This window comes from Rattus rattus, chromosome 5 (assembly GCF_011064425.1).
Source record: "Rattus rattus isolate New Zealand chromosome 5, Rrattus_CSIRO_v1, whole genome shotgun sequence".
NCBI lineage: Eukaryota > Metazoa > Chordata > Mammalia > Rodentia > Muridae > Rattus > Rattus rattus.
The window spans coordinates 50,973,040-50,997,455 of NC_046158.1; the positions used below are offsets into that span (position 1 = coordinate 50,973,040).

At 44.0% G+C, this 24,416-nt stretch overlaps 1 protein-coding gene across 2 annotated transcripts in view; it reads right to left on the reverse strand.

Moving 5' to 3' along the window:
• Positions 1–2,812: 2,812 nt before the first annotated feature.
• Chn1 (chimerin 1) overlaps positions 2,813–24,416 on the reverse strand; it is a 152,968-nt gene continuing 131,364 nt past the window's right edge. For both annotated transcript variants that reach the window (XM_032903501.1, XM_032903500.1), the window contains exons 9-13: positions 17,148–17,321; positions 16,385–16,462; positions 9,414–9,551; positions 6,255–6,360; positions 2,813–4,536 (exon numbers count right to left, since the gene is read on the reverse strand). In XM_032903501.1, the coding sequence (XP_032759392.1) occupies positions 4,365–4,536; positions 6,255–6,360; positions 9,414–9,551; positions 16,385–16,462; positions 17,148–17,321 (668 nt within the window). In that variant the 3' untranslated portion in view covers positions 2,813–4,364. The remainder of the gene's footprint in view (positions 4,537–6,254; positions 6,361–9,413; positions 9,552–16,384; positions 16,463–17,147; positions 17,322–24,416) is intronic.

The following is a 24,416-nucleotide window of genomic DNA, read 5'->3' on the forward strand; positions in this document are numbered from 1 at the left end:
GGGTACCAGCTGTGAGCTCCACCAGATGGCTCTCAGATCAAGTCATAGTCTCCCCTCCCAAAGACCTTCGCTCTCATCTAGGGAATGAAGAATTCTGGAAGTTATTGATCTCCTCTAACAGAAACAACTGTTGTGGTATCAGGGCCTGGAGTTTAATTCCTATTATATAAGAATGTCCTTCAGTGGTTTCTGGGGATCCTCCGTAGTTTCCTAATGGAGGAATTAATTAATCTAATTAATAAGTAGGTATTTATGTGATTCATCCTGATTTCTACAAAAGTTGATGTAATCTCACTTTTTTTTCTGACTTAGTACCAATTTATATTTAATGAGATGTACAATTTAGAATCAAATGTGAATAAGAATGTAATGAGGACAGAATTAGAAGTGGGCCAGTGAACAGGGAAGTGACTTTGGAGAAAAGCAGACTTCAGACGAATTATTTTCTGTATTCTCCATATATTAGAGCCTGCCCTCCATGTGTAGCTGATTCCTTGAAAGTGCAAAGGACTCCCCTTTGAGATGCCAAAGTGCTCCAGAACCAGCTCCCCTACAATGGCTGCAACCCAGCCAATGTTCTTACACTGAATCACTAGAACCCGGTGGGAACCAGTGAGTGATACCGTGCCTATAACCTAAGATGCTATTCTACTGGCCAATCCTTGACCTCCGACTAGCTGCCCCTTCCCTCTGTGGCCCTGTGTGCCTGGCTATGCCTGGCCTCGTTTCTTTGTGTAGAATCTCAATTGTTTCTTCCATGTCTGGTATTTGATTATACTGAAGCAAATTCCTCGTGCACTGTAGCACACCCAGAGGGAATGAAGCTGCTACAGTTAACACTAGGGGACTGTTAGAGTCACCTGGGATGCTGTCTGTCCAGCCCTTGCCAACACACCCTTGGACTTCATTGGCCTGTGGTGATCTACTAGGTGGCCAGACTCTAGAGCCCTGGGTCAGTATGTGCATCACCTGCGTGTAGACAGAGAGGCAAATTCTTGGGTACCACTCCAGACTTTAACAGGGATTTGAAGTAGGGGCCTAGAAAATTGCTTCCCAAGTGGCTCAGGTGACGAAAATGGTTAAGTTAGATGTGGTTAGAGGCGTGGGTCCAGCAACAGCCAGCCTTGTAGCCAGGGTGAGTGGCATGGCCTTAAGTGTGAGGAAGTTACAGGAAGAAGTTGAACAGGCTTTGGCTGCTGCATGCTATGTGGTGAGGAGATGACTCACCGAAGGACTGTCTCCTGCAGCCTTAGAAGGGACAGTTGGTTCTGGGGCACAGGGGTGAGGGCAGTCAGAAGAGAAGAAACAGGGCCACCTCCATCAGCAGCTTGGAACATGAGGAAGCTATTGTCAGCAACTCAGAGCCCCAGTGTGGACAGCATGTGTCTATCTCCCCAGTGCTATTCACAGGGCCAGGGGATTTCTGAAAGCTGGGCTAGATACAGTGGTACAGGTCTGGGGCTCTGAGACTTCCTATGCAAGTGTCCACCGACTAGCACATCTCTGACACTGTGTACTGATTAACAATTTTGAGTGATTAAAAAGGGCTCATTTGAGTCTCTTTAGAACAAGAACACTGACTATTCTTGCAGAGGACCTGGGTTCAATTTCTAGAACCCACAAGATATAGCTCACAATCATCTTGAACCCCAGTTCCGGAGGATCCAAAGCTGCCTCCTGGCTTCCACATATGGTACACAGACACTCATGCAGGCAAAAACCCATACACACAAAATAAATTAAACAATAATGAACCTAGGAGATCTCTAGTATTCACACCACTTCAATGGAAGTTTTTAGGGTGAAGGCCCAGAAATCTGCAGTTTTACAAGTTTCCTATAGCAACTCCCATGATGCACTTCTGCAGTCCCAGCTGCTCAGGAGGCCAAGGCAGGAAGATTGCCACAAGCTGGGACAAGTTAGGCAACAGAGTCCCTACCTGTAAGGCAGTAGGTAGTTCTCAGCCCAGAGGAACATGTCAAACAACACCTAGGTGTAACTGGCAAATGCAACAACTGGGGAAATTCCAAATGAGTATTGTTTTTTTCCGACAAATGAATTGCGAGGAGCTGTGGAGGACCTGTCTATACATTAAGCCATGACAATCACATGTAATATAGTGTGTGATTTTTAACCACAAAAGCTGGCTCTCATAGCTTAGGAAGATAAAAAGGGTACTGTGAGGCCTGGCCTCACACCTGTAACCCCAAACTTAGAAGAAAGTTTGAGTCTTACCTGCTACACAGGAAGTCCCATGCCAGACTGGGTACAGAGTGAGAGCCTGCCTCAAAACCCAGATAGCCTGTTAGCTCTGTTAGATGCCTTGACAGTGTAACGTTTTCTTTCTTCTGTCCTTTCTCTCCCTCCTCCTTTTAATAGCAGTAGTAACAACAACTGTAATAATAACAGGCCCTGATCTATAAGCTATGTGCTTACATGTGGATAAACTCCATGGCTATAAGTTGGCTTAACGTTTTTTTCCAGTGTCGCTGTTTAAATCCTCTGCACATATGAGGTGAGCACGCTTCTATTGAGCTGACTCCTGCCCTGTAATTTGTTTCTACTTTTGAAGATGATTTATTAAACCAAGTCTCTGTACTTAATCAATCTGTGTGTTGTTTGATATATACTGGTTGCGAAGACAGCTAGATGAAGTATCCTGGAATATCAACACTTTCCTTCAATGTAAACAGTGAGGAAGCAAACGCACACTCGCCAGCTGCCCACCGTGGCCTAGAAAGTGGAGTTAGAAGACCTTGTATTCCCATCAGTTCCCACTGTTTTGAGGCAGACTTGAGAGCTCAGACACATACTTCACCTTTTATTTTGAGTCACTTTTCTCAGCTTGCCTGAGTTGGTCTTGAACCCTTGGATTCAAGTGCACCTCTTTCCTTTAGTAGTTAGGACCACAGTACACCAATGTGCTCAGCCGTTCCACGGAGGATACAGGGTCTCGTGTATCCTGGGCTGGCCCTGAACTCCATCCTCCTGATCTGTCCTCCCAAGTGCTGGGAGTACAGCACTTTTATTACTGGAAACCTAAAACCACACAGGTTCTGTTCACTGTTTAAAGCAGGATGGAGCTTCAGTTTAGGTGGATGCTCCTCTAACGGTCTGAGACGCATAACAAGATGGCTGACCAAACACAGATCTCAGGCTCCCTTCATCCAGTGCAGACCTGCTCTCTGCCCGACAAGCTGCCTTGTCACAGAGCATGTTATGACATCACACACAGGACCCTGGCTGTTCCAGACAGGCCAGGCAGGTGTTCAGAGCCCTTTCCCTTAGCCCTCCTTGGATGGAAAACTGACCCCAAAGTGGAGAAAATGTTACAGATTTCTCCCAGAATAATAGGAGAAAAAATAAACCCAATGAATGAATGTCGATTCTAGGCAGTTTAAGTTATTTTAGGAGATTACCACAGTATTTTAGTGACAGGCAGGGATAGGGAAGTAATCGATGTTAAATGAATGCCAAACATGATTTCCTATTCTTCCCACAGCAAGAAAAAAGCTATAAGTTTTTGATTTCTAAAAGCCAAATTTAATAAATTAATAACTGCATGCCAGGTAAAAATATAAATTTACAGTTGAAAACCAATAATTTAACAGGAAATGCTGTGTGGTGCATTTTTATTGGAAGCTTACTGAAGTAACATCTGAAAACACGTCTCGCTTCTGCTGAAGACAAAGCACTATGTCTGAGAGGAGGAAGCTGGGAAGGAACTGCTGTGGAGCTGGCGTATGGTACAGGGATGAGAGTGCAACAGCCAGGGTGCTGCTTATACGTGTGTGTCTCTGTGTGTGTGTGTGCGCGTGCGTGTGTGTGTGTGTGTGTGTGAGTGCGTGTGGTGTGTATGTGTGTGTGCGTGTGTATGTGTGTGAATGTGTGTGGTGTGTATGTGTATGTGCGTGTGTGTGTGTATGTGCGTATGTGTGCACGTGTGCGCATGTGCAAGCATCAGAAACCAATGGTATGGACCCCAAAAGCAATGTCATGACAGTTTACTCTGGGAAGCATGCTGGGTGACAACCACAGACAACCCAGGACAGAGAGATGGTGCAGGCACAAGTCTGTGATTCTTCAATATGGGGTTTCCTCACCAAAAAGGGGTAATCATGCAGTAGCTTGAGTTTCTCTTAACATGATAAACACCCAGGATTACCAGGACCAGAAAGCGTGTGTTCACGGTTTTACAAGGACGGCTGAGTGGTGCTAGAGAAATGACAGGAAGTTCCTTCATTTTAATCTGGGTATTTGGCCAAACCTCTAATCAAGAAACAATTCAGCTAATGAAGCTAATTAAATTACTAGAAAACATTCCTTCATCTGTAAACCATTTCTTTTCTCCTGAAGTCAAAACTCTAAAATAAAATGTCTTCATTTTTGATAAGCAGCTCCACCACCAGTCTCTGATAGCGTATGTCGTTCAGGGCGGCCATGGGGTCTAGCTCTGGTGATCTCATGAGGGTTGGACCAAACACGATCCCAAGGTTCTCTGCACTCATCAGATTCTCCTTCTCGTGAAGGGTCACTCTGAAAAACACAAGCAAAACACAGGTGACTCAGTGGTCAGGATGCTCTTCACTAAGTCTGAGCACCCAAATGAGCAGAGCCACAGTCAAGGTCTATGCCCACTGGCCAGCTTTCCTAAATTATCAATTTCATGCTTCTTGGGGACTTCAAGGGATTCGACTTCTTCTGAAGTAAGTCATACTGATAAATAATTATCCTGGTCCTGGTGATTGCTGGGGCTCACGTCTGGACTGTGTGGGTTCAGATGTTTGTGGATTCCCCTGGCCAGACACATTTCCGAAAAGGAGGAGGGGGCTCTGTGGCTTCCTTAGTGCAGTGAACTCTGAGTGTCCAGGAACGCATCTGTGCAGGCAGGGAAGAGGGGTCATAGGGGTCAGGGTTTGTCTCTCATCCCTTACCCTACAGCAACAGCACAGACAGAGAGCTACTAGTTTATTATTGAATACCTAACTAACACCAAATGTGAAGCAAACTTTAACTTACAAGCGGCGTTAGTTGTGAACACACTCAAAGGAGTTGGAACATGGAGTCTTTAAGTGGGAAAGAGCTGGGCATGGTGGCTCCGGGTTTTAACCCTACCGGCAGGCAGCCAGGGTTACAGGGCAAGACAGAGGAGAAGGAGTAGGATGTGGAAGGGGAAAAAAGAAGGAGAGAAAGAAAGGAAGAGGAAGGAAAGCGGGAAGGAATAGGTATTTGTGAGTGACTTTGGATGATATGTGCTTTTGGGCATAGAGAATTTTTGTTTCTAATTGATGTTAGTGTGTGATCCACTGACATCACATAAGTGAGATTTTTGGTCATCATCAATACTATCCCACCTTCAGACTGACTGACCACATTCCTCTCCTCCATCACTGTTCATGCACTGACTGACCACATTCCTCTCCTCCATCACTGTTCATGCACTGACTGACCACATTCCTCTCCTCCATCACTGTTCATGCACTGACTGACCACATTCCTCTTCTCCATCACTGTTCATGCACTGACTGACCACATTCCTCTCCTCCATCACTGTTCATGCACTGACTGACCACATTCCTCTCCTCCATCACTGTTCATGCACTGACTGACCACATTCCTCTTCTCCATCACTGTTCATGCACTGACTGACCACATTCCTCTTCTCCATCACTGTTCATGCACTGACTGACCACATTCCTCTTCTCCATCACTGTTCATGCACTGACGGACCACATTCCTCTTCTCCATCACTGTTCACGCACTGACTGACCACATTCCTCTTCTCCATCACTGTTCATGCACTGACGGACCACATTCCTCTTCTCCATCACTGTTCATGCACTTTCCACATTGGCAAAAGTAGTTAAAACTGTAGGTAAAAAATCCAAACTGCACACGCCTAGCGTGAAGTGCTTACTGGAGCAGTAAGCACAGAAAAGTAGGTGGTCTCACAGGCTGACAGTGGCAGTCCTTTCTTTCCCTGTCCTCAGAATGGTCACCAGTGTCTGCAGAAACCAGCATCCTTACACGCAGATCCTAGAACTGCAGTGCACGGGCGTCAGGACGCCTGGCACGTGGAACTGTATGAACACTATTTTTAGCGTCCTTTCCTAACTGGCACAATTTCTCAAAAGACAATGGTGCTATGCACCTACACATTCACTCATAGAACGTGACCTCTCTTTCACCTTTTGCTTAATTTTATTCTTGATATTTGGTTGCAATACAGCAGTAAGATGTAAGCTGCAACTTGCCTCTTTAGGTGTGCCATGAGGTACCGGAGCGTCTCGCAGTGGGCGGGCGGCAGAGATCTCAGTGCTTCATGAAGGGTCTCCAATTGCTCATCAGGGTCCATAATTTCTACAACATCAAGGAGAGATGCTCTAGCAGAAAACTGATCTGAATGGTCACAGATCATCTTCTGTGATGCTTTTACAAAGCTAGTGAAAATGGTTTCTCACAGCCAAAAAAAAAAAAAAAACCAAAAAGCTGCCCAAGGCCATCCTAGTTCAGTGTGGGAACACAGTTCAATTTCCCTTGAAGGTCTTAGAGGAAAGTGGACACACTAGATACCGGGGATGCAGCTCTAACGGATCCAGACACAGGTGGAGACACGAACAGAACCTTACCCACTCCACTCCATGGAGTTCATCTGGGAGCAGCATACATAGTGCCCAGGATATTCAGAAATCCCTTTGTAGTATACAAGGGAGCCTGCTGCTCCTTGCAAAGCCTTACTAATAATTTTTAATGACTGTTTTTCTTCAGAGTGTTATGGGCAGACCCCAGGCCTCATACATGCTAGGCCAGCACTCCACCACTGAGCAGTATGACAGCTCTTTGTTCTTCTAAATCAAGAAATGTATCATCTAACACTTGCTGGTTGTATTATCCTTGGTGTTACATAACAAAATGCAGTCTCTCTTCAAAGCACGAGCACTCTCCATTTCTCAGAATATGCTCTGAAGACCACATTGCACGCAACCCTAAGCAAGCATGCTGTGCCATGGTGGGATTTTGGGATAAGGGGGCTCTTCTGAAGGGAAGATCCCTATATAGACACCTGAGAGCTGCACTGAGGGCCTACACACCAGCCACTTACTGTAAGAGCTCTGCTCGATCTATCAATCATGGCTGTAACACAGGAGTTGATGCTGTTGGAATTCTGTGCTCTTGAAGAGCACCACAGCACACTCACACTCTGGTTGCAGCAGTGCCTTAAATGCTGGTCTCAGGCCAACCACAACAGGACCTCACACTGTTGAGTCCTAATCAACATGGCAGCCTTGAAATACCGGGAAGACTCCATCTGCCCTGTATCCAGTGCTTAAGACAGAAGACTGAAACTCTGGTTTCTAACAAAGAAACAGTGCAGCTCAAAGACAGTGTATACTGTAAAAGCCAGTGCAGAACGGAGGCTGAGGGAAAGCACGGCTGAATAGACCCGATGATTGCCAGAAGATGTGTGGTCAGTGACTGAAACCTGTTAGTTCAAACGCACCTCTGCCTATTCTACAGCTTTGCCTAAGCTTCCTCAATTCCCTGATCATTTCTTTAAAATAAAAAATATGGGTTTTTTGTCTTTTGTCATCCAGATAATGCATGAACTCCAAACCTTGGGGACTTTAAAGGTTATATCTATTCATAACACAGCTACGTTCTCAGACACTGGAATGCAGTAATTTGATTTCTAGAAGGAAGAGAAGGAAATTCTGTTTACTATAGAAAGCTAACTCTTAGCATAGGGCCAATTAATTTGAACTCCATGTCTTTGGAAATTAAAGCAGGTTTTTCCTTTTAAAGTCTACAATTACTCCTGGCCAGGAGAAGCCCGAGACAGTGGGAAGTTGTGGAGAGCACTGTGTGCTAACTCAGGAGAGTTATTTGCTCCTAGAGGGGCTGACTGCAAACACTGAGGCCAGCATCATAGGCTACAGTGCACAAGAATGAGGTAAGTGCTGGGAGACAGCCCAAACGATGCCATGTTGGATTTCAAATGGTGGTCAGGAAAAACCTCAGAGCAAGCGAAAGGCCCTGAGTAAAGCTTCCTCAGACACCTGAAGGAATGAGATGAGGGGAAGATGGTCGGCGCTGAGCTGGGTGCAGGTCCAGAGCAGAGCATGCCTGTGAGACTGAGGGAGAGGGGAGCAGATGTGGCCACAGAGCTCTTCTCATGTCAGCTGTGTCAAGTCTGAAGACTTAGGGTGAGAACAGTGCGGTTATACATGGTATGTAACTGTACGTTCAGTTACACATGCTAATGACTTCTGCACGTGTGAGTACAGTGGCACATCTACGGAGGCCACTGCTGTCTATCCCATGGGTAATGGAGGGTGCCAGCCTTTTGCATTTCACTCCCTGAGTCCTCTCACTGGCCCTAATGCTCTGTTTCTATAGTTGTCTTCCCTTGACCGGCCATGCGGTACACAAAGGTCTACAGAAGGTCAAGATAATAGCAGAAAGACCATTCCAGTGCTGCAAAACCCAGGGATATAGCAGACATTTTGCAGATGGCAGCAGTGTGATTTTATTGTGAGTCTATTTTGAAGATAAAGTTCTTAAGATTTCCTGATGGGGACTGTATGCAAAAGGTCTGGGATAGCTCCGAAATTTTTGGATGTACAAACGAACACGCAGACCTGGGTGAACCTATTGTTGCAGAAAAGGGCACCCCAAATTTCCAAGTGTTTCTACTTGGAAACTTGCTGAAATGCACTGACTATGTGACACCAAACTAACCAGATTCTCCCCTGGACAGCAGCTCCCTTCTCTCCCAAGCACTCAAGTATTAGCCATCAAACTTTCTAGAGACATATCGTTTAAAGATAGATGCAAAAAGACAGAAATAGACAATATTTAAAAAAAAAGATGCTAAGACCCAGAAACTCTTAAGATTTCTCTTCTTTAAGGGTAAGATATGAATTACAGGTATCAGTTTTGAAACAAAATTTTGCAAATGAGCCATTTTCTTCTTAACTAGAATTTAAAAAAACCCAAAAGTCAAACAAACAAAACAAAAAACAAATACTTCTTTGGCTGAGAAGTAATGAGGCCTGAGTTCTGCTTCCCAGTTCTGAAAACAAAGCAGAACAAAGCAGAACAAACTTGTTGATGATGTGAAGCGGTGTCCCCGAAGCGCAACAGCGCTGGTGCTCATCTGTGAACTCCGAGGGCCCTTGCTTGGGCCTTTGACTTATCTTACTAGAGGTTGGTTCAGGCCAAGCAGCACTGGTACGGAGGATCATTTTGGAAAAGCAGTACAGTACAAAAGGTTCTGAAGGTAGAAGGCAGAGACAGTCTGGGGTGTAGCGCATAAGTGCTTGGGGTACAGGGATGGACCATGGAGAGAGCTGCAGGAAGCACTGAGAAGAGGCGGCTTGCTGGGGGTTGGGCTCCCGCATTCGCGTACTTACTGGCAGACTCTATGAACTTGGGGTAGGCATCGTAGGTGATGAGAGGAATTGGCAGATCCCTGAAGTACAGTTTAAGCGCCCCAGTGATAATGTTGATGTCCTCATACATGTTCACAGAAATATCCGCCTTTTCACCATCTTTTAAAAGAAAGAAAACACTGGATTCACAGCCTATATCATTTTAATATGATTTGTACATGATTACATTTTAAAGATAGGCAACACTTCAGTTTTTTTAATTAATTAAAATGTATTTTATTCTAACTGTACAAAAGTTTGTGGAGTTTGGAACTGGACAAGTGTATGCTTGAGTGGACCTGAAACCCTAGCTGTGATGTTTTTGTGAGTTAAGTGATTTTTATTTAAGAAACAAAAATGAAAATCATATTTTCATTATTAACAACCAACTCTTCAGTGTCTAAGACCAAATTCAGCATGAAGCATGACACGCACAAGCGACCCCTGCTGTGAAGCTTTTCAGACTTCTCTCTTGAAGCTACTTGTTCTCCTTGCTCAGCTCTGCGTGCGTATGCGTGTGCACTGGGTGGAAGCAGCTTCACGGTTCATAATTACCTGAGAACCCTGGGGATAAGGAAGTATTGCTTTCCTTTTGTTTTACAGAAGCATGATTTGCAAGAGAGAGCACAGGCCTGGCCTGCCAGCCCAGTGTGATCCCTGAGACCACTTGGTGGAAGGTGGGAGCCCACTCTTTAAAGCTGTCCTCTGACCTCCACATGCACCAACCCCAATTAATAAATGTAAAACAGCGCTAACGATGATGAACGCCCCGTCTCATTCACACTGGGCTTCATAGAGGTAACGTCTGGGTAAGGAGGCAGTGGGAAGTAAGATACAGAGCAGAATGCCCACACACCCGAGAGCCTGCATGTTCAAGTGAGAAGAGAGGCCAGAGCAGAGCAGAGGCCAGGGAGAGCTGTGGGCACTCACATTCGGAAGCAAGGCTGTCTTCACAGGGCCCAGCACTACCTGTTTTAGATTTGTTATAAAACCTGAATCTGATCTACCCAGGACTTAATCAGTATCATTTCCTTGCTAGATATGTGTGTATCTGCACATCCATGTGTGTGCACAGGTGAATGGACTTTAGGAATGAAAAAGGAACGGATTGTTAAGCTGTAAAAGACGACACACACACACACACACACACAGAAACCATCAATGCACAGTGACAGAAGCCAGTCTAAAATGCCTTTGTGACATATGATTCCGATTGGAAAAGGTGAAAAGATTCATGGTTGCTGAGTATTTGGGGGAGGAAGGGACAAACAGGTAGTGTATGAGGATTCTTCTGCTTGTGAGACTATTCTGTATGATACTGTGATGCTGACAGAAGATAGTCCAGTGTAAACTCTGAGTTTTAGTTAATAATGTATCAATATTAGGCTATCAGTGATAACAAAAAATTGATACTAATTAAGATGCTAAAACAGGCAGAATGGGGCATGCTTGGACTGAAGTGTGCCCGAGGTAGGTGCAGGAAGGTCAAGAGTTCTAGACCAATCTGGGCTAACATAATGAAACCATCTCAAAATCAAGCTAACAACAGGGAACTTAGGAACAGACACCGGAGGGGAGGGACTGCACAGGAAATCACAGTTGAGCACTCTCAGCTCAACTGGTCTGATGAAGCTCTAAAACTGCTCCATAAAAGCCCTTTAAAAAATCCAGCCTCTCTGAAAATGCAGAGTACTTCAGCCTTTCTAAGCTCCTGGTAGACTGTAAGTCTGCTTCTAAGTGCCTCTTTCACCCAGGGGAAAGCCATGTGCAGTACAGGACAAGGCAGTATCAAGCGCTTTCTGGAAACAAAAGGCAGTGTCCCTGAGGAGACACTAGAAAGTATATGTAGGTGCCTTGGCCTAAGGACCCTGAGGAGGGGACCAAAGGCAGGTATTGCGCAACTTTAGTCCAAGAAGAAACAGTGAGGGTGCTTTTTGTTTTCCTTCCCCCTTTCTCCAACAGGGTTCCTGTTCCAAAATCTATTAATCATGTTCTATGAAGAATCCAGATTTCAAGTATCCCTCCTGTTCCCAGGATATATAACCCCTCTGTCCCCAGGGTCTATTAACCCCTCTGCCTCCAGGGTTTATAAATAGTCCACTTCCCAGCACACACAGGCCAGCTACTTCACCAGTTTTTAGCCTGGGAAATAAAGTCACCGTTCTTAGAGTTCCACTGTATGTGGGGCAGGTAGGGTCCAGCCTGGGCACATCTTAGCATTCTGACAACTCAGTGGCAGCACCAGCAGCGTCCACTCTCTAGGCTGCAGTGCTCGCTGTTAGGGTTTTGCTACTCACCCTTGTACAGTTCCTCTGTGCTGACCCACTCTCAGGTTAGCACAAGTGTGCACACTTCTCCTTGTGGAACCTCTACTAAAGACAGTGTCTGTCACTTGCTCTACCAGGCTGTATTATTTTTCTTCTTACTAATACTTTCCTTCATGGAACTTTTGAAAATGAAACCAGTAACCACTGTGAGCTTACTATAAGTCCTACACAGATGTAAGGAGCAAGCACACAGGTTAACTACCGAATTACAATAAAGGACTCAGTGCCTGACAATATGGCCGCAGCTTAAATTGTCAGTGACTAAATCAGCACAAAAAAGATTTTAGAAAGCAGAGCCTACTCTTGGGTTTACTATAGACATCATTATTAAGATAGTTTTTAAAACCTGCTTTAAAATTTTATTGATAGAATTTTCATATAACAAAATCATTTAAAGTATACAATTCAATGTTTTTCATGTACTTACAAAGATGTATGAATAATACATAGTTTGATTTTAGAACTTTCTTTTTTTTTTTTTTTCGGAGCTGGGGACTGAACCCAGGGCCTTGCGCTTGCTAGGCAAGAGCTCTACCACTGAGCTAAATCCCCAACCCCGATTTTAGAACTTTCTTATGTTCCCCAAAGTCCCTGAACCTGTTAGCACCACTCCCTGACTCTGACCTTCGCAAAGGATGATAAACATCCCTTCCATCAATCTGCATGGCTTGTCTATGTAACATGTATGGATCATGCAACATGTGCTCCTTCAACTAGCTTAGCTTAATAACATAGGTTGGTATTCCGTTCCTTTTTTGTACTGCTAAATATATCTGTTGTATTAAGGCATGAATTCAAAATTTTCCATTTATTTATGTTTATGTATGTATGTATGTATGTATGTATGTATGTATGTGTGTTTGTATGTGGACACACATGTGTCATGGAGTGTGTGTGGAAGTCAGAGGACAGCATGTTGGAGTTGTTTCCTCCAACTTGTTTCCTCCAAGACAGAGGAGCTCAGGGCAGGAACCTGGCGGCAGGACCTGAAGCAGAGTCTGGAGGAGTGCTGCTTGCTGACTTGCTCCCCACAGCTTGCTCTGCTTACTCTCTAGCACACCCAGATTACTAGACCAGGCATGGCATTCTCCCACCCTGGGTGGGACCTACCTGTTAGTTCATCAAGAAGAAGCACCTCAGACTTGCCTAGAGGCAATCTGATGGAGGCTATTTTTCAGTTGAGGTTCATATTACCAGACCACTCTAGCTTGTTAAAACCAAGTCAGACATAATAGCAAGTACTTTTACCCACTAAGCTACCTCTCTCTCTCTCTTTCTTCTTTCCTTTCTTTCTCTTTGTTTTTAAAGATTTATTTACTTATTTTATGTACATGAGTACACTGTAGCTGTCTTCAGACATCATGTAGTTGCTGGGTATTGAACTTGGGACCTTTGGAAAAGCAGTGTTCTTAACCACTGAGCCATCTCTTCAGCCTCAAGCCATCTCTTTATAACAAACAAATAACTCTGAATTTATATATGCATGTTTACATGTACGTATGTATATTTTTTGAGATAGTGTCTCACTATATAACCCTAGCTGTCCTAGAACTATGTAGACCAGGTTATCTTGGAATTCACAGATCCACCTACCTCTGCCTCCTGATTATTGAGATTAAAGATATGAGCTGTCATGCTTGACTCTAAACCTGAATTTTAATAAGAACACACACACCCACATACACACCCCCTCCACAGACATACAAACACACACACCCACATACACACAGACACACACAGAGACACACATACATACAGACAGACACACACAGACACACACAGACACACACACCCACCCACACACACACATACACACACAGAGAGATACACATACATACATACATACAGACACACACAGACACACACACCCACCACACACACACACACACACACACACATACATACATACAGACACACACAGACACACCCACCACACACACACACACACACACACACACACACACACACACACCTGCCTTTCATTTGTCTCACTTTAAATTGTTTTCTGTTAAAAACAATATAAACAATCTAAAATGTGAGATCCAGGTCCTGGCTTTATATGCAGAGCCATAGCTCAGTAGCAGAGTCTGTAACACCTTCTGACTTTCTCTCCTTTTCAGCCCTGCCTCACTGACCACATGCCCCTGGCTCTTGTGATGAGGATCCACCCACAACCTCTCAGTGTAACCCCCAAATACCATTCGTGGTCACCTGAAGAAGAATGCAGCCATGCTGTAATGGAGCCTGCCGACCTCCTAGAGTAGGCAGTGCTCCTGCTGCTGACTGCCTCCTAGGTGAGCAGAGACTCCCCAAACCTGCCTTTACCTTGACTCTGGGACTACAGGTTCGTGGTAGGATTCTCTGGACCCCATCTGACTCTTTCCTCAGTCTCCTTGTTTGAAAGCTAAGCTTCCAGGAACTGATCACTCCTGGTTACCTCACATTACTTCCTTGGCAGTCTATAGGGTACCCTGCCTTGAACACTCAGAGATTTGAGCAGCATTGTATGCAGGGCTGATTTAAATGATTTGCACCATGGATTCTCGTGTTAAAACTCTATATAATTCCTACAAATGGTTGCAGGATGTGTCTGGAAGGTTCAGCGTGGCCTCCAAAGGCCTACCATGTAGAGCCAAAGAAACCACTGGGAATCTTAAAGTCTGGTAAAATCTGTTAGCAGTGTTACAAAGCAGATGTCTCAATGTTTAATGACAGACAGTGTGCCGCACTCAGCTGCTTTCTGTGGCTGACATGATTTTTCAGTGTCTTTTTCAGTGTTTACTTATTTCTGGGAATCATGATTGCAGCCTGGGAATGGACATGCTCAGTTGCTGCCTTCCAGATAAAGAGAATTCTTCTAACCATTCCTTTGGATTCAGGATGTGTTGTATTTGTATACAACACATAATTGCTTTACCATCTTTGTTTGCATAAAACATTTAGGACGGCCTACATTCTCCTTTGTAGGTTGGTAATATTTAATTTATTTTGTCTTCTGCCTTTGTGGCTTATGAGAAGATTGCTAACAGAGAGTATGACAGAACTAGAAATGCATACATTTTCAGGCTAGTGTTTTGGTAGAACACTAGGTTAGCATGTGAGGCCTGTGTTTAATCTTCTACCCCAACACACACACTCACATACACATTCTCACACTCTCACACACACACACACACACACACACACACACACACACACACTCACACTCACACACACACACTCACACACACTCACACACTCACACACACACACACACACACACACACACACACTCACACACACTCACACACACTCACACACACACACACACACACACACTACACACATACTCACACACACACTCACACACACACTCACTCACACACACACACTCACACATACACATACTCACACACACACTACACTGTAAAGCAAAAGAGGCATTTAAAATGACTGACTGAGCCAGGCAGTAGTGGCACATGCCTTTCATCCCGGCTCTTGTGAGGAAGAAGCAGGAAGATTACGCACGTTGTGGCCAGTCTGGTTTACACAGTGAATTCCAGGACAGCCGGGGCAACACAGAGAAATCCTACCTTAGGGGGGAAATCACCAGCTTTGTGTTTAAGGGAATAGGTTTTCTTTGGTGCTACCTAATTGTGATACAAAGGAAATACAAATGAGGTGGTCATGCAACAAACCAACCTTACTCCTGCCACGCTCCCACAAGTTCCCTAAGTAGCCTAGGCTATCCTAGAACTCACTCTGTAGACCAGACTGGCCTTGAAGTCAGACGTTCATTTGCCTTTACCTTCCCAGTGCTGAGTATAAAGGGGTGGGTGCACCACCACACCCCGCACAAATCAAACCTTAAATGTTATTCTTTTTTTTTTTTTTGGTTCTTTTTTTTCGGAGCTGGGGACCGAACCCAGGGCCTTGCGCTTCCTAGGCAAGCGCTCTACCACTGAGCTAAATCCCCAACCCCTTAAATGTTATTCTTAAAGTGCCATTAAGGCGGGACTGCACATACCTAAAATACTGGGAAGCAGAGGCAGGAGAATGTCAAGTTTGAGGCCACTCAGGGCTACAAACAAGAATGGGTCCTCCTGCAAGTTGTAAATCGAGCTTTCCAGTGGGCAACTCTCTGCAGCTTCAGGGGCTCTGAGCCTTCTGGGTCCCGTACATGAGCTAGAACACGAGTCAGTCTCAGAACCTCAGGGGAGGGCTGAGTGGGCTAACACAGGCTGGGACATGAGAAACGATTACGCTGTCCATTTTTTATGTCGGTTTTGGCAACTTAATTGATCCCTGCTTTTGATGAATCTGGACCAACCTTAGACACTCAGATGCTGTGATACCCATAAGCTTGTGTTTCTTTCTCACCAGGACATCTGAACCTTAAGGCAGCGGGTGCAAAGACAAGACGCTCTAAGTTGAATTTTGTTGTTTTGTGTTGGCTTAGTTTTCAGACAGGCTGGCCTCACATTCACTATGGACCAACCATGGCCCCCGAACACCTGATCTTGTTCCCACTTCTCACGTGTTAGGGTTGTAGGGGTGCACACCATGCTCTCACAGCTTTTAGCAGAAGGTACTCATGAGTCATGGAAGAGTACTGGCACCTACGTAAGCGCTGTGCTGGAAACATACCTCTATCAAAAGCCATCTTGACGTCTTCAATTAGGTCACTAAATCCCGACACTCGGTAGAGTCCTTCAGAATTCAGACCTGAGGAGAAAGGACTGAAGCATGGGACTGATTGTCTGTTAACTCACACCTTCTTTCACATTTCAACTTTTCTCATACTTCAAGCTGGGCAAATATGTGTTAGAAAAAAATAACTCACTCACACACGCTACAAGTCTTCCACATCCTCCAAAAGTGAGTCTGTCCCACTGTTTCTACTTCTGACCTACTGTCACCTGGATATTTATAATTTGGCCATCATGTTGCCTAATTAGACCAAATAACGTTAAATCTTAAGGGAAATCATTTGTCACCCAATTCCATCATAAAGTCTTTTACATAACAGAAAGCTACATCAGCAGGCCTGTGGCTGTTTTCCCAAGTGGGTAAGAATAATTAGGGTGCAGCTCAGATTTCTGCTCTTGACGTTTTAATAGGGCATTTCTGCCTTTGCTTCCTGGTGTGAGAAGAACTTAAAACCCGAAAGATGAATCCATCTCTGCACAGAGATCTCTGCAGACCGCAGACATCATCCATTAATGTCTCCTAAATACTACTTTCCATAACCGGTTAAATGTTCCTTGAAATCAAGCTACTTGCTCATTAATACACTGTGAGAGCACATTTCCTGACACTGTTCCACATCACTGCAGACAACAACACCACTGAAGATGCGCCTAGAGTGGTTCGAGTGAAGGCGTTGGCACCCTGCACAGAAACGCCTCACCTCTGGACTCAATCTCCCTGATGCACATGTCTACCACCATTGGCCGCTTGGTGATGTGAGCTTTCACGAGCGTTGTCAGGTCACAGCTGTACACCTTCTTCACGTGCTTCAGGTCTGGCTTACAGTCATTGGGGACCATCTTGGAACACTGCTTATGAACATTCAACCCACAATCTGTGAAAAGAATGAAGGAAAAAGTCATGATTATTTTTAGCCTGGGCATTCTGGAATGTTTCTTTTAGCAGAAGTGCAGCTCCTCCAAGGAGAGGAGCAGCAGCCTCTCTTCTCTTGGAAAAATCTGATTAGAACTTTTCTTTCCTTTTGAGATAGGGTTTCACTATGTAGCCCTGGCTGACCTGGAAACTCTCTACATAGACCAGGTTAGCCTCTAGGTATCTGCCAGTCTCTGCCTTCTGAATGCCAGGATCAAAGGCACATGCCATCACACCCAAGAAGGCCAGGGTTCTGGCTAATGCTTCATTATTTAAGTTCCTAAATGAACCCAGAAGAAGCAAAATCAAAATCAAATGATGGATCCCCACATGAAAACCATTAGGTGTTAAATAATTACACATAATAGAATGTCACATCACCAATGTTAAGATTTGAATGTTTTCTTTATAATTCTTATACACACTGAGAGGTATGGGGTCCCTTTTCATCAACAGGTCAGTGTTGCTATGACGAGACATGGGAGAGGGTTTTCTCTTCTGCCTTCTCTTGGCATTCCACCAAGAAAGCCCCTTCCAGATACTGGTGCCCTGAACTTTCTGACTCAGAACTATGGTACCTAACTCTTCTCTTTGTTACTTACCTAGTGGAAGGCTCTTTGATATAGTGCACAAAATAGATCAGTAAGATAGCTCAAAATAATTTACATCTATTGTAAGTTGTCATTATATTTCAAGCCACTTGATATAAAGTGGAATTGGACAACCAAAATAAAAGTATCCAAGAGCCTCTTAAATCTGTTCCAGCTAGGTGTCATGGTGCATGCTTTTAATCCCAGCACTTGGGAGACAGAGGTAGTCAGATCTGAGTTGGGGGCCAGCCTGGTCAACAGAGTGAGTTATAGGACAGTCAGGGCTTCACAGAGAAACCCTGACTCAAAACAAACAAACAAACAAAACAACCTAAACCAAACAAAAACAAACAAACAAACCCCAGCCAACTCTGTTCCTATTTGTATCTATTCACAACCCCTTTCATATGTAGGGGTGCGTTTAGTTTCTTGAGTGGTCTAAATAGTCTATGATGGCACGAGCTAACATTTATGGGGGACTTAGGACTATTGCCACACACCATTCCAAGTGCCTTGTGTTTATTATTTCCTCTAAAGTCACAAAGCTCTGTTCAACAGCGACTGTTTCTTCTGTCTTCTGTTGATACCTGAACAAGCCCCGTTAAGGACTTTAGCCAACATGGTAAGCTGGAACTCCAGCCTTTGGGGAGTCTGCGACCCCGAGGTCTCCATGTTGGACTGTCTCCACTGAAGTTACTCCTCTGGTCTTGCAGGGCTATAACATCTCAGGCACTAGAACCCAAGCACTTCCTGGTTAATATCTGAGATACCCTTTCAACCACATGAGTACCACAGAGTTTTATAATGGATGAGAAAGAACAAACATGTTCTGCTAAATTAGACTCAAGTGATAGACTATACTGAAAAATAATTCAACTAAAACGAATGCCATCTTTATGTTTTAAAAATATAACCTTTCTAATTTTTAGGTTAAAACTCTTATCAGAATCTGTTACAAAACCAGTTTAACTGAAGTAGATGTAGCTCAGGTCCGGAATCCCGGACTGCGTCGGCAGCTGCCCTGGCTCTTGGGCAGTTTCATTTTGCTGACGTCACAGCATGGAGAGGGTGCTGTTCTAGAAGCTACTGAGCTGAAGCATCAGGTGCTGGTGATGCTGCTGACACCATCACTAGAACTTTTGATAAAATGTGTCCTGCAAACTAGTAATGAGTGTCACAGCACACGTAAGTGCCAGCACACAAACAGATCTGTTTTGTCTTTCAATGGACAGACACTGGCAACTTCAAAGAGCAGCCAGCTGGGGAGCCTGAGAGGAACTGCATGTGGACGCAGGGCCAGGGTGTGTTGAGGGAGCTGGGTCTTTGTACAGGTGAGCCTAAGTGAACATCCCAGAGAGGGCAAAACCACGGAGTCATGTCTAAACACTGTCGTGACCAAGGACAGAATGCTTCCTGACCAAAGTCCTCAATCTACCACCTGGAGAAAGGAGGCGGCACTGCTCCATATCAAGGCCCAAATGATTGTGTGGCTAAAAGCAAAGCCCCTCTTGGCATCTTAATATGTGAGATTTCGAATTTGACAATAAAGCAAACCAGTAGCCAAATAAACATCAAAAAGACTGCTTTCCTCCACACACTCAAGAGTTGTGAAGGACTCGGTGCTTGCTCTAGAATCAATGGGCTATGTGACCTGGAGTGAGGCATTGCACTTTTTATGTTTAGTGCTTCTTGTAGTGTTGGGCAAGCCTTGGTGTCTGTCACTGCATGTGAAGAGTTCCAGGTAGTATTGGGCGCTTGCCAGTGTTACAGGCCTTGTCATCACTAGCTCAGACAGAGGCTAAGTGGACTCAAGGTCCTAAGACGGGTCTGAGTAACTGGGGTAGGAGACTTTATGTATACACTGTTCTTCACACACTTCATTTACAGAAAAGCACCTTCAAGTAATTAATGTGTAACTGCTCTCTGTCCTCACTGTAGCTGGTGAGTTCTCAATACATTGGGCTTTCAGATATTTTGCCAACGTCTCACTCTACCCTCTGAGACAGCAGATAACTCTCCCAGTCCTGTGGCTGAGGACTGTCCTCTTCTCTTATGGTTAATGCTGTTGGGGTCCCCCAACCTCTTGCACATGTTAGGCAGGGGCTCTCACTACTTACGCTCCAGCTCTTTCAGTTGATTTTAAATGTTTTGTTTTCCTCCTATGTGCTTGAACTGTGCAACTTCTGTGCTCGTCTTCAGCCTCCCTGAGTCCTCTGTCACCTTTGCTCTGGTCAGCCCATCACCAGGTGTCCTCTCAGGTATCAGTTTCCAGTTGCCAAGGCTGCCTTCAGTTCTTTGTACAGCAGTATTTCTTTCTGACATTTCCCATGTTTTCAAGAATCTTTGTTGGAATGTTCTATGACAGATACTCTTCTTGTCTGATATCTACAACATCTCTAGTTTTGAGTTTAGGCTTCCCTGGTTCCTGGTGGGATAAGTGATTCTGAACTGTATCTTGGCTACTGTGAATGTTCTAACTACAGCATCCATTTCAATATTCCATTTCAGCAGGTTCCACTTTAAAATTACAATGCTAAGCCTGGAAGCTTTGTTATTTTAACAATAAACTTAAAATGTTCACCTAATTTGTGTGTGTGTGTGTGTGTGTGTGTGTGTGTGTGTCTGTGTCTGTCTGTCTGTCTGTTTACCACATGCATCCAGGCAGAGGTCAAAAGAAGGTTCTGGATCCCATGGATCTGGAGTTACAAGCTACTATGAGCCATCCCAGGTGGGTGCTGGGATTTGAACTCCTGTCCTCTGAAAGAGCAAAAAGTCACTGAACTGCTGAGCCATCTCTCCAGACCCAGCGTTTTCTAGATCTCTCTTTCTAGTTTTCTCTTGGTTAATGCAAACGTCTCTTCATGACTGATGTGTTAGTGTGTGTGTGTGTGTGTGTGTGTGTGTGTGATGGTGGAGTTATACTTACTGATGAATTAAAGTGAAATAGAAGCCAGCTGGAAAACTCTTTTAAAGTGTATTAAGTCTCTGACATGTGGCACTAGCACTAGTGACTGTGCCTTGCTCTTCATGTGTGTAACACAGGTCACGAGGATTTCTGAAGAGCAGCCTGGAACAAGCCATCGCTGCAGATGAAGAAAATGGGCCCCTAGTGTGCTCAGGCTTCTGATCTTGAAGAGCAGAGCCGTGAGTGGACTGCAGACTGACCAGCACGTGTTCTACTCATCCATCCTCCTTCCTGCCCACAACACACTCTATACGCTGAGTCCTTTCTCAGCACTGAATATGAACTGTATACTTCCAATCTTTTGTTCAATAATGTGTATTGTACCAGTATATATTTTTTTTAGTTTAAAAATTGTTGCTATAGTTCACCTGTACCAGTCTTGCAATTATCTGTGCCTGATCCTGAAAGGCTTTTAAAAGCAGTGATAAAACCTAGCTAGACATTATCTTCTTGTCTCTTCATATTCTTCCCCACATATAACTTCAAAATGAAAACCCAAACATAAAGCCTGATGTATTCACATATCAAAACATATAAATGACACTAACAGTCTTATATTATTATCCTTTCAAAGTTTGGTGCCATCTCCTATTTTAAATAGTCAGCTACTAAATGTACTTGTGATTCAGTCAAAACTGCATCAAGCAATAACTGAACTGTTCATGAAACAAATATCCTCAATCCATTTAACAATATAAAAGTATGGGATTAATTTCAGAGACTACATTTTGAACAGGATTCAAGAGGAACTCCTTTGGAAGACCACAGGACAAAGGCAATAGGATTAAAATACAGCATCAGACTGGAGAGATGGCTCAGTGGTTAAGGGCAGTGGTGGCTTTTCCCGAGGACTGATTCCTGTGGCCCACATGGTGACTTACCACCATTTGAAACTCCAGTCCTGGAGAATCTGACCCTCTTTTGGTCTCCTCAGCACCAGGCATGGAAGCAGTACACAGATGTGCACGGAGGTAAAACACCACACACTAGCATCGCTTTACACTCTTGAGTTTACGGTGCAATGCAGCAGCCCCAAGCATGCTCTGCCAACCACACACTGAGAACACACCAGCATTAAACAGCAAACCAAATTTCAGTCTGTCATTAAGACTACTTAGAATTTATTTATGTATACATTTATTTATGCCATATGCAGTGTTGTTTTTTCATAAGTTGTTGAACTATAAATGTGTGAGAAGTTCATAGATGCCATTTGTTATATCTCTTGGTTTTGTAGGCTAATTTTACGTTATTATTAAACTACATTTCACCCTCCAATGTCTCAAGATAAGAAATATACAAAAAGACAGAAAAAGAGAATTAGAGAACCCATATTACACCTTATTCTGCATTTTCCTAATGAGACAGTTATGTTGCATAGACTAGCGACCTCAGGTATCTGTGTGCACTGAGCTCCCTGTGCATACGCACGCTGCACTGCTGGAAAGCACAGGGACCCATGCTCTGAGGTAAATAACCAACATTCATTTACATTCTGAGGACAGATTAAAGGTAAGAGAACTATGGTAATGTACACTTTGGAAGAACATTATTCATTGTTTTATAAATATTCATCTATGAAGTGTTTCTTCTCTCTGTGGCCCTAAAGACTGGACAGGGCTGCTGACTAGGGTTCTCTGCAAGAGCAGCACGTGCTCCTCAGCGTTGAGCCATCTGCCCCCTCTACCCAGTGAACCTCTTACATTCTAGTAGATACCACAAGCCATTATTTCATAAGGAAATGAAAAGAAATGACTTTTACCTTGGAACATTTATGAAAATATTACTTAGGCTACATAAAACTTTTAAAAGGGATTGTTCGGATTCTCACTGATTTACAAGGAAAATCACCACTGTTAGGTACTAATAAAAATAGACGTTATTCTTTTTCTCTTACAATTAAAAGTTGAATATTAATATACTTAAAATAGCTTATGTTAGGAGACAGCCTTCTATGTCCTTTTAGAGGGCAGCAATGGTAACAGCAACAACAATAATAGGGATGACAGCACAGCCTAGATAGCCCGTTTGTGCTCTCTCCAGTCTTCTGTCTTTGAATTCTGTTTTAGATAAAGTAGGGGCCTAAAAAGCTAGATGAGTCCAGGGGCACATTTAAAAACTCCACTGTCAGTATAAATGTAACTGGGTATCTAGACAGAACTGTGTGAATCTAAGCTGTCTTTTACTTTATTTTGTGAAGACAGGTCACACTATGTAGCCCTGGCTGACCTGGAACTCACTGTGTAGACCAGGTTAGTCTTAAACTCAGTCCGTCTCTACCTCCTGAGCACTGGGAGGCTACAGCTACTAAAGTAGACCCTATTTACTTAAAAAGAAATTGGGAAAAAAAAAGATTTTTTTCTGAAGATCATCATGGTAGGTTTGTGGTTTGCTTGCTTTTGAGACAGGGTCTCCTATAGCCTAGGCCTGACTTGAACTCGCGATATAGCTGAAACGGACCCGAACTTCTAATCCTGCTTCCTCCTCCTAAGCGCTGGAACACCTACGACCCTGCACATGCTATACCTAGCTGTTAAACAAAGTGTGCTGGGGAATGAACCATTTGTAGTTACTGAGGCTACCACGTCCCATGCCAACCCCTCAATGAAAAACAAAAGTTGACATGTGCTTACATTATATAGCGTATTTACAGATAGAATGAAAAACCTCCAGGTTTTTCTTCCAGTTTTTGCCCTTTGCCCCTGGTAAGAGATGGCATCCATAAAGGTGGGTGCTGAGGGGTAGAGTTAGATCGTTTTATTTCTACTTGTTTATTACATTGTCACTAAAACAGCTGTCCCAAGACAATTTTTCCAAACAAGATTTGGGGCTACAGAATATTTCCACATATTCATACGCAGAGGGTCTGTGTTTTTGCTGGTGGCTCTCAGGATTCTCATGTACATGGTCTTCACTCTTTCAAAACATAAATGGTCCACAACACTGTTTCAGAGAAAACCTTTCATTAGTGACTGCCAAATGCTAAGAAACTCTCTTGGTGTCAGCTGGTCAAGGATATCTTTCAAAAGACAAATGAAGCTGACTGAGACTGTCGCTCTTTGAGCAGGTGACCCAGCTGTGGAGGGCTATGCCACCTGCCTCTGAGCAGTGTAGGTCAGTGGTTCTCAATACTTTCAAAGGGGTGGCATATTAAATATCCTGCATATCAGATATTTACATTATGAGTAGTAACAGTAACAAAATTACAGTTATGAAGTAGCAATGAAAATAACTTTATGGTTGGGGGTCACCACAACATGAAGAACTGCATTAAAGGGTTGAAGGATTAGGAGGGTTGAGAGCAACTGGTGAGATGCTCCAGGCAGGATCCCTCTGCACACACGAGTCCCCTGTGCCATTTTATCCTTCTCCCCCAGCAGGGAGCATCCTGACATCCTGTCTAGAAACTGATGTTCAGAGACAGAATAGTTGGAAAGAGAAGACTTGGCCTGTTCACATACTGTGTTCTGCTACTCAAAGAAAATACAAATTAGTAACACAA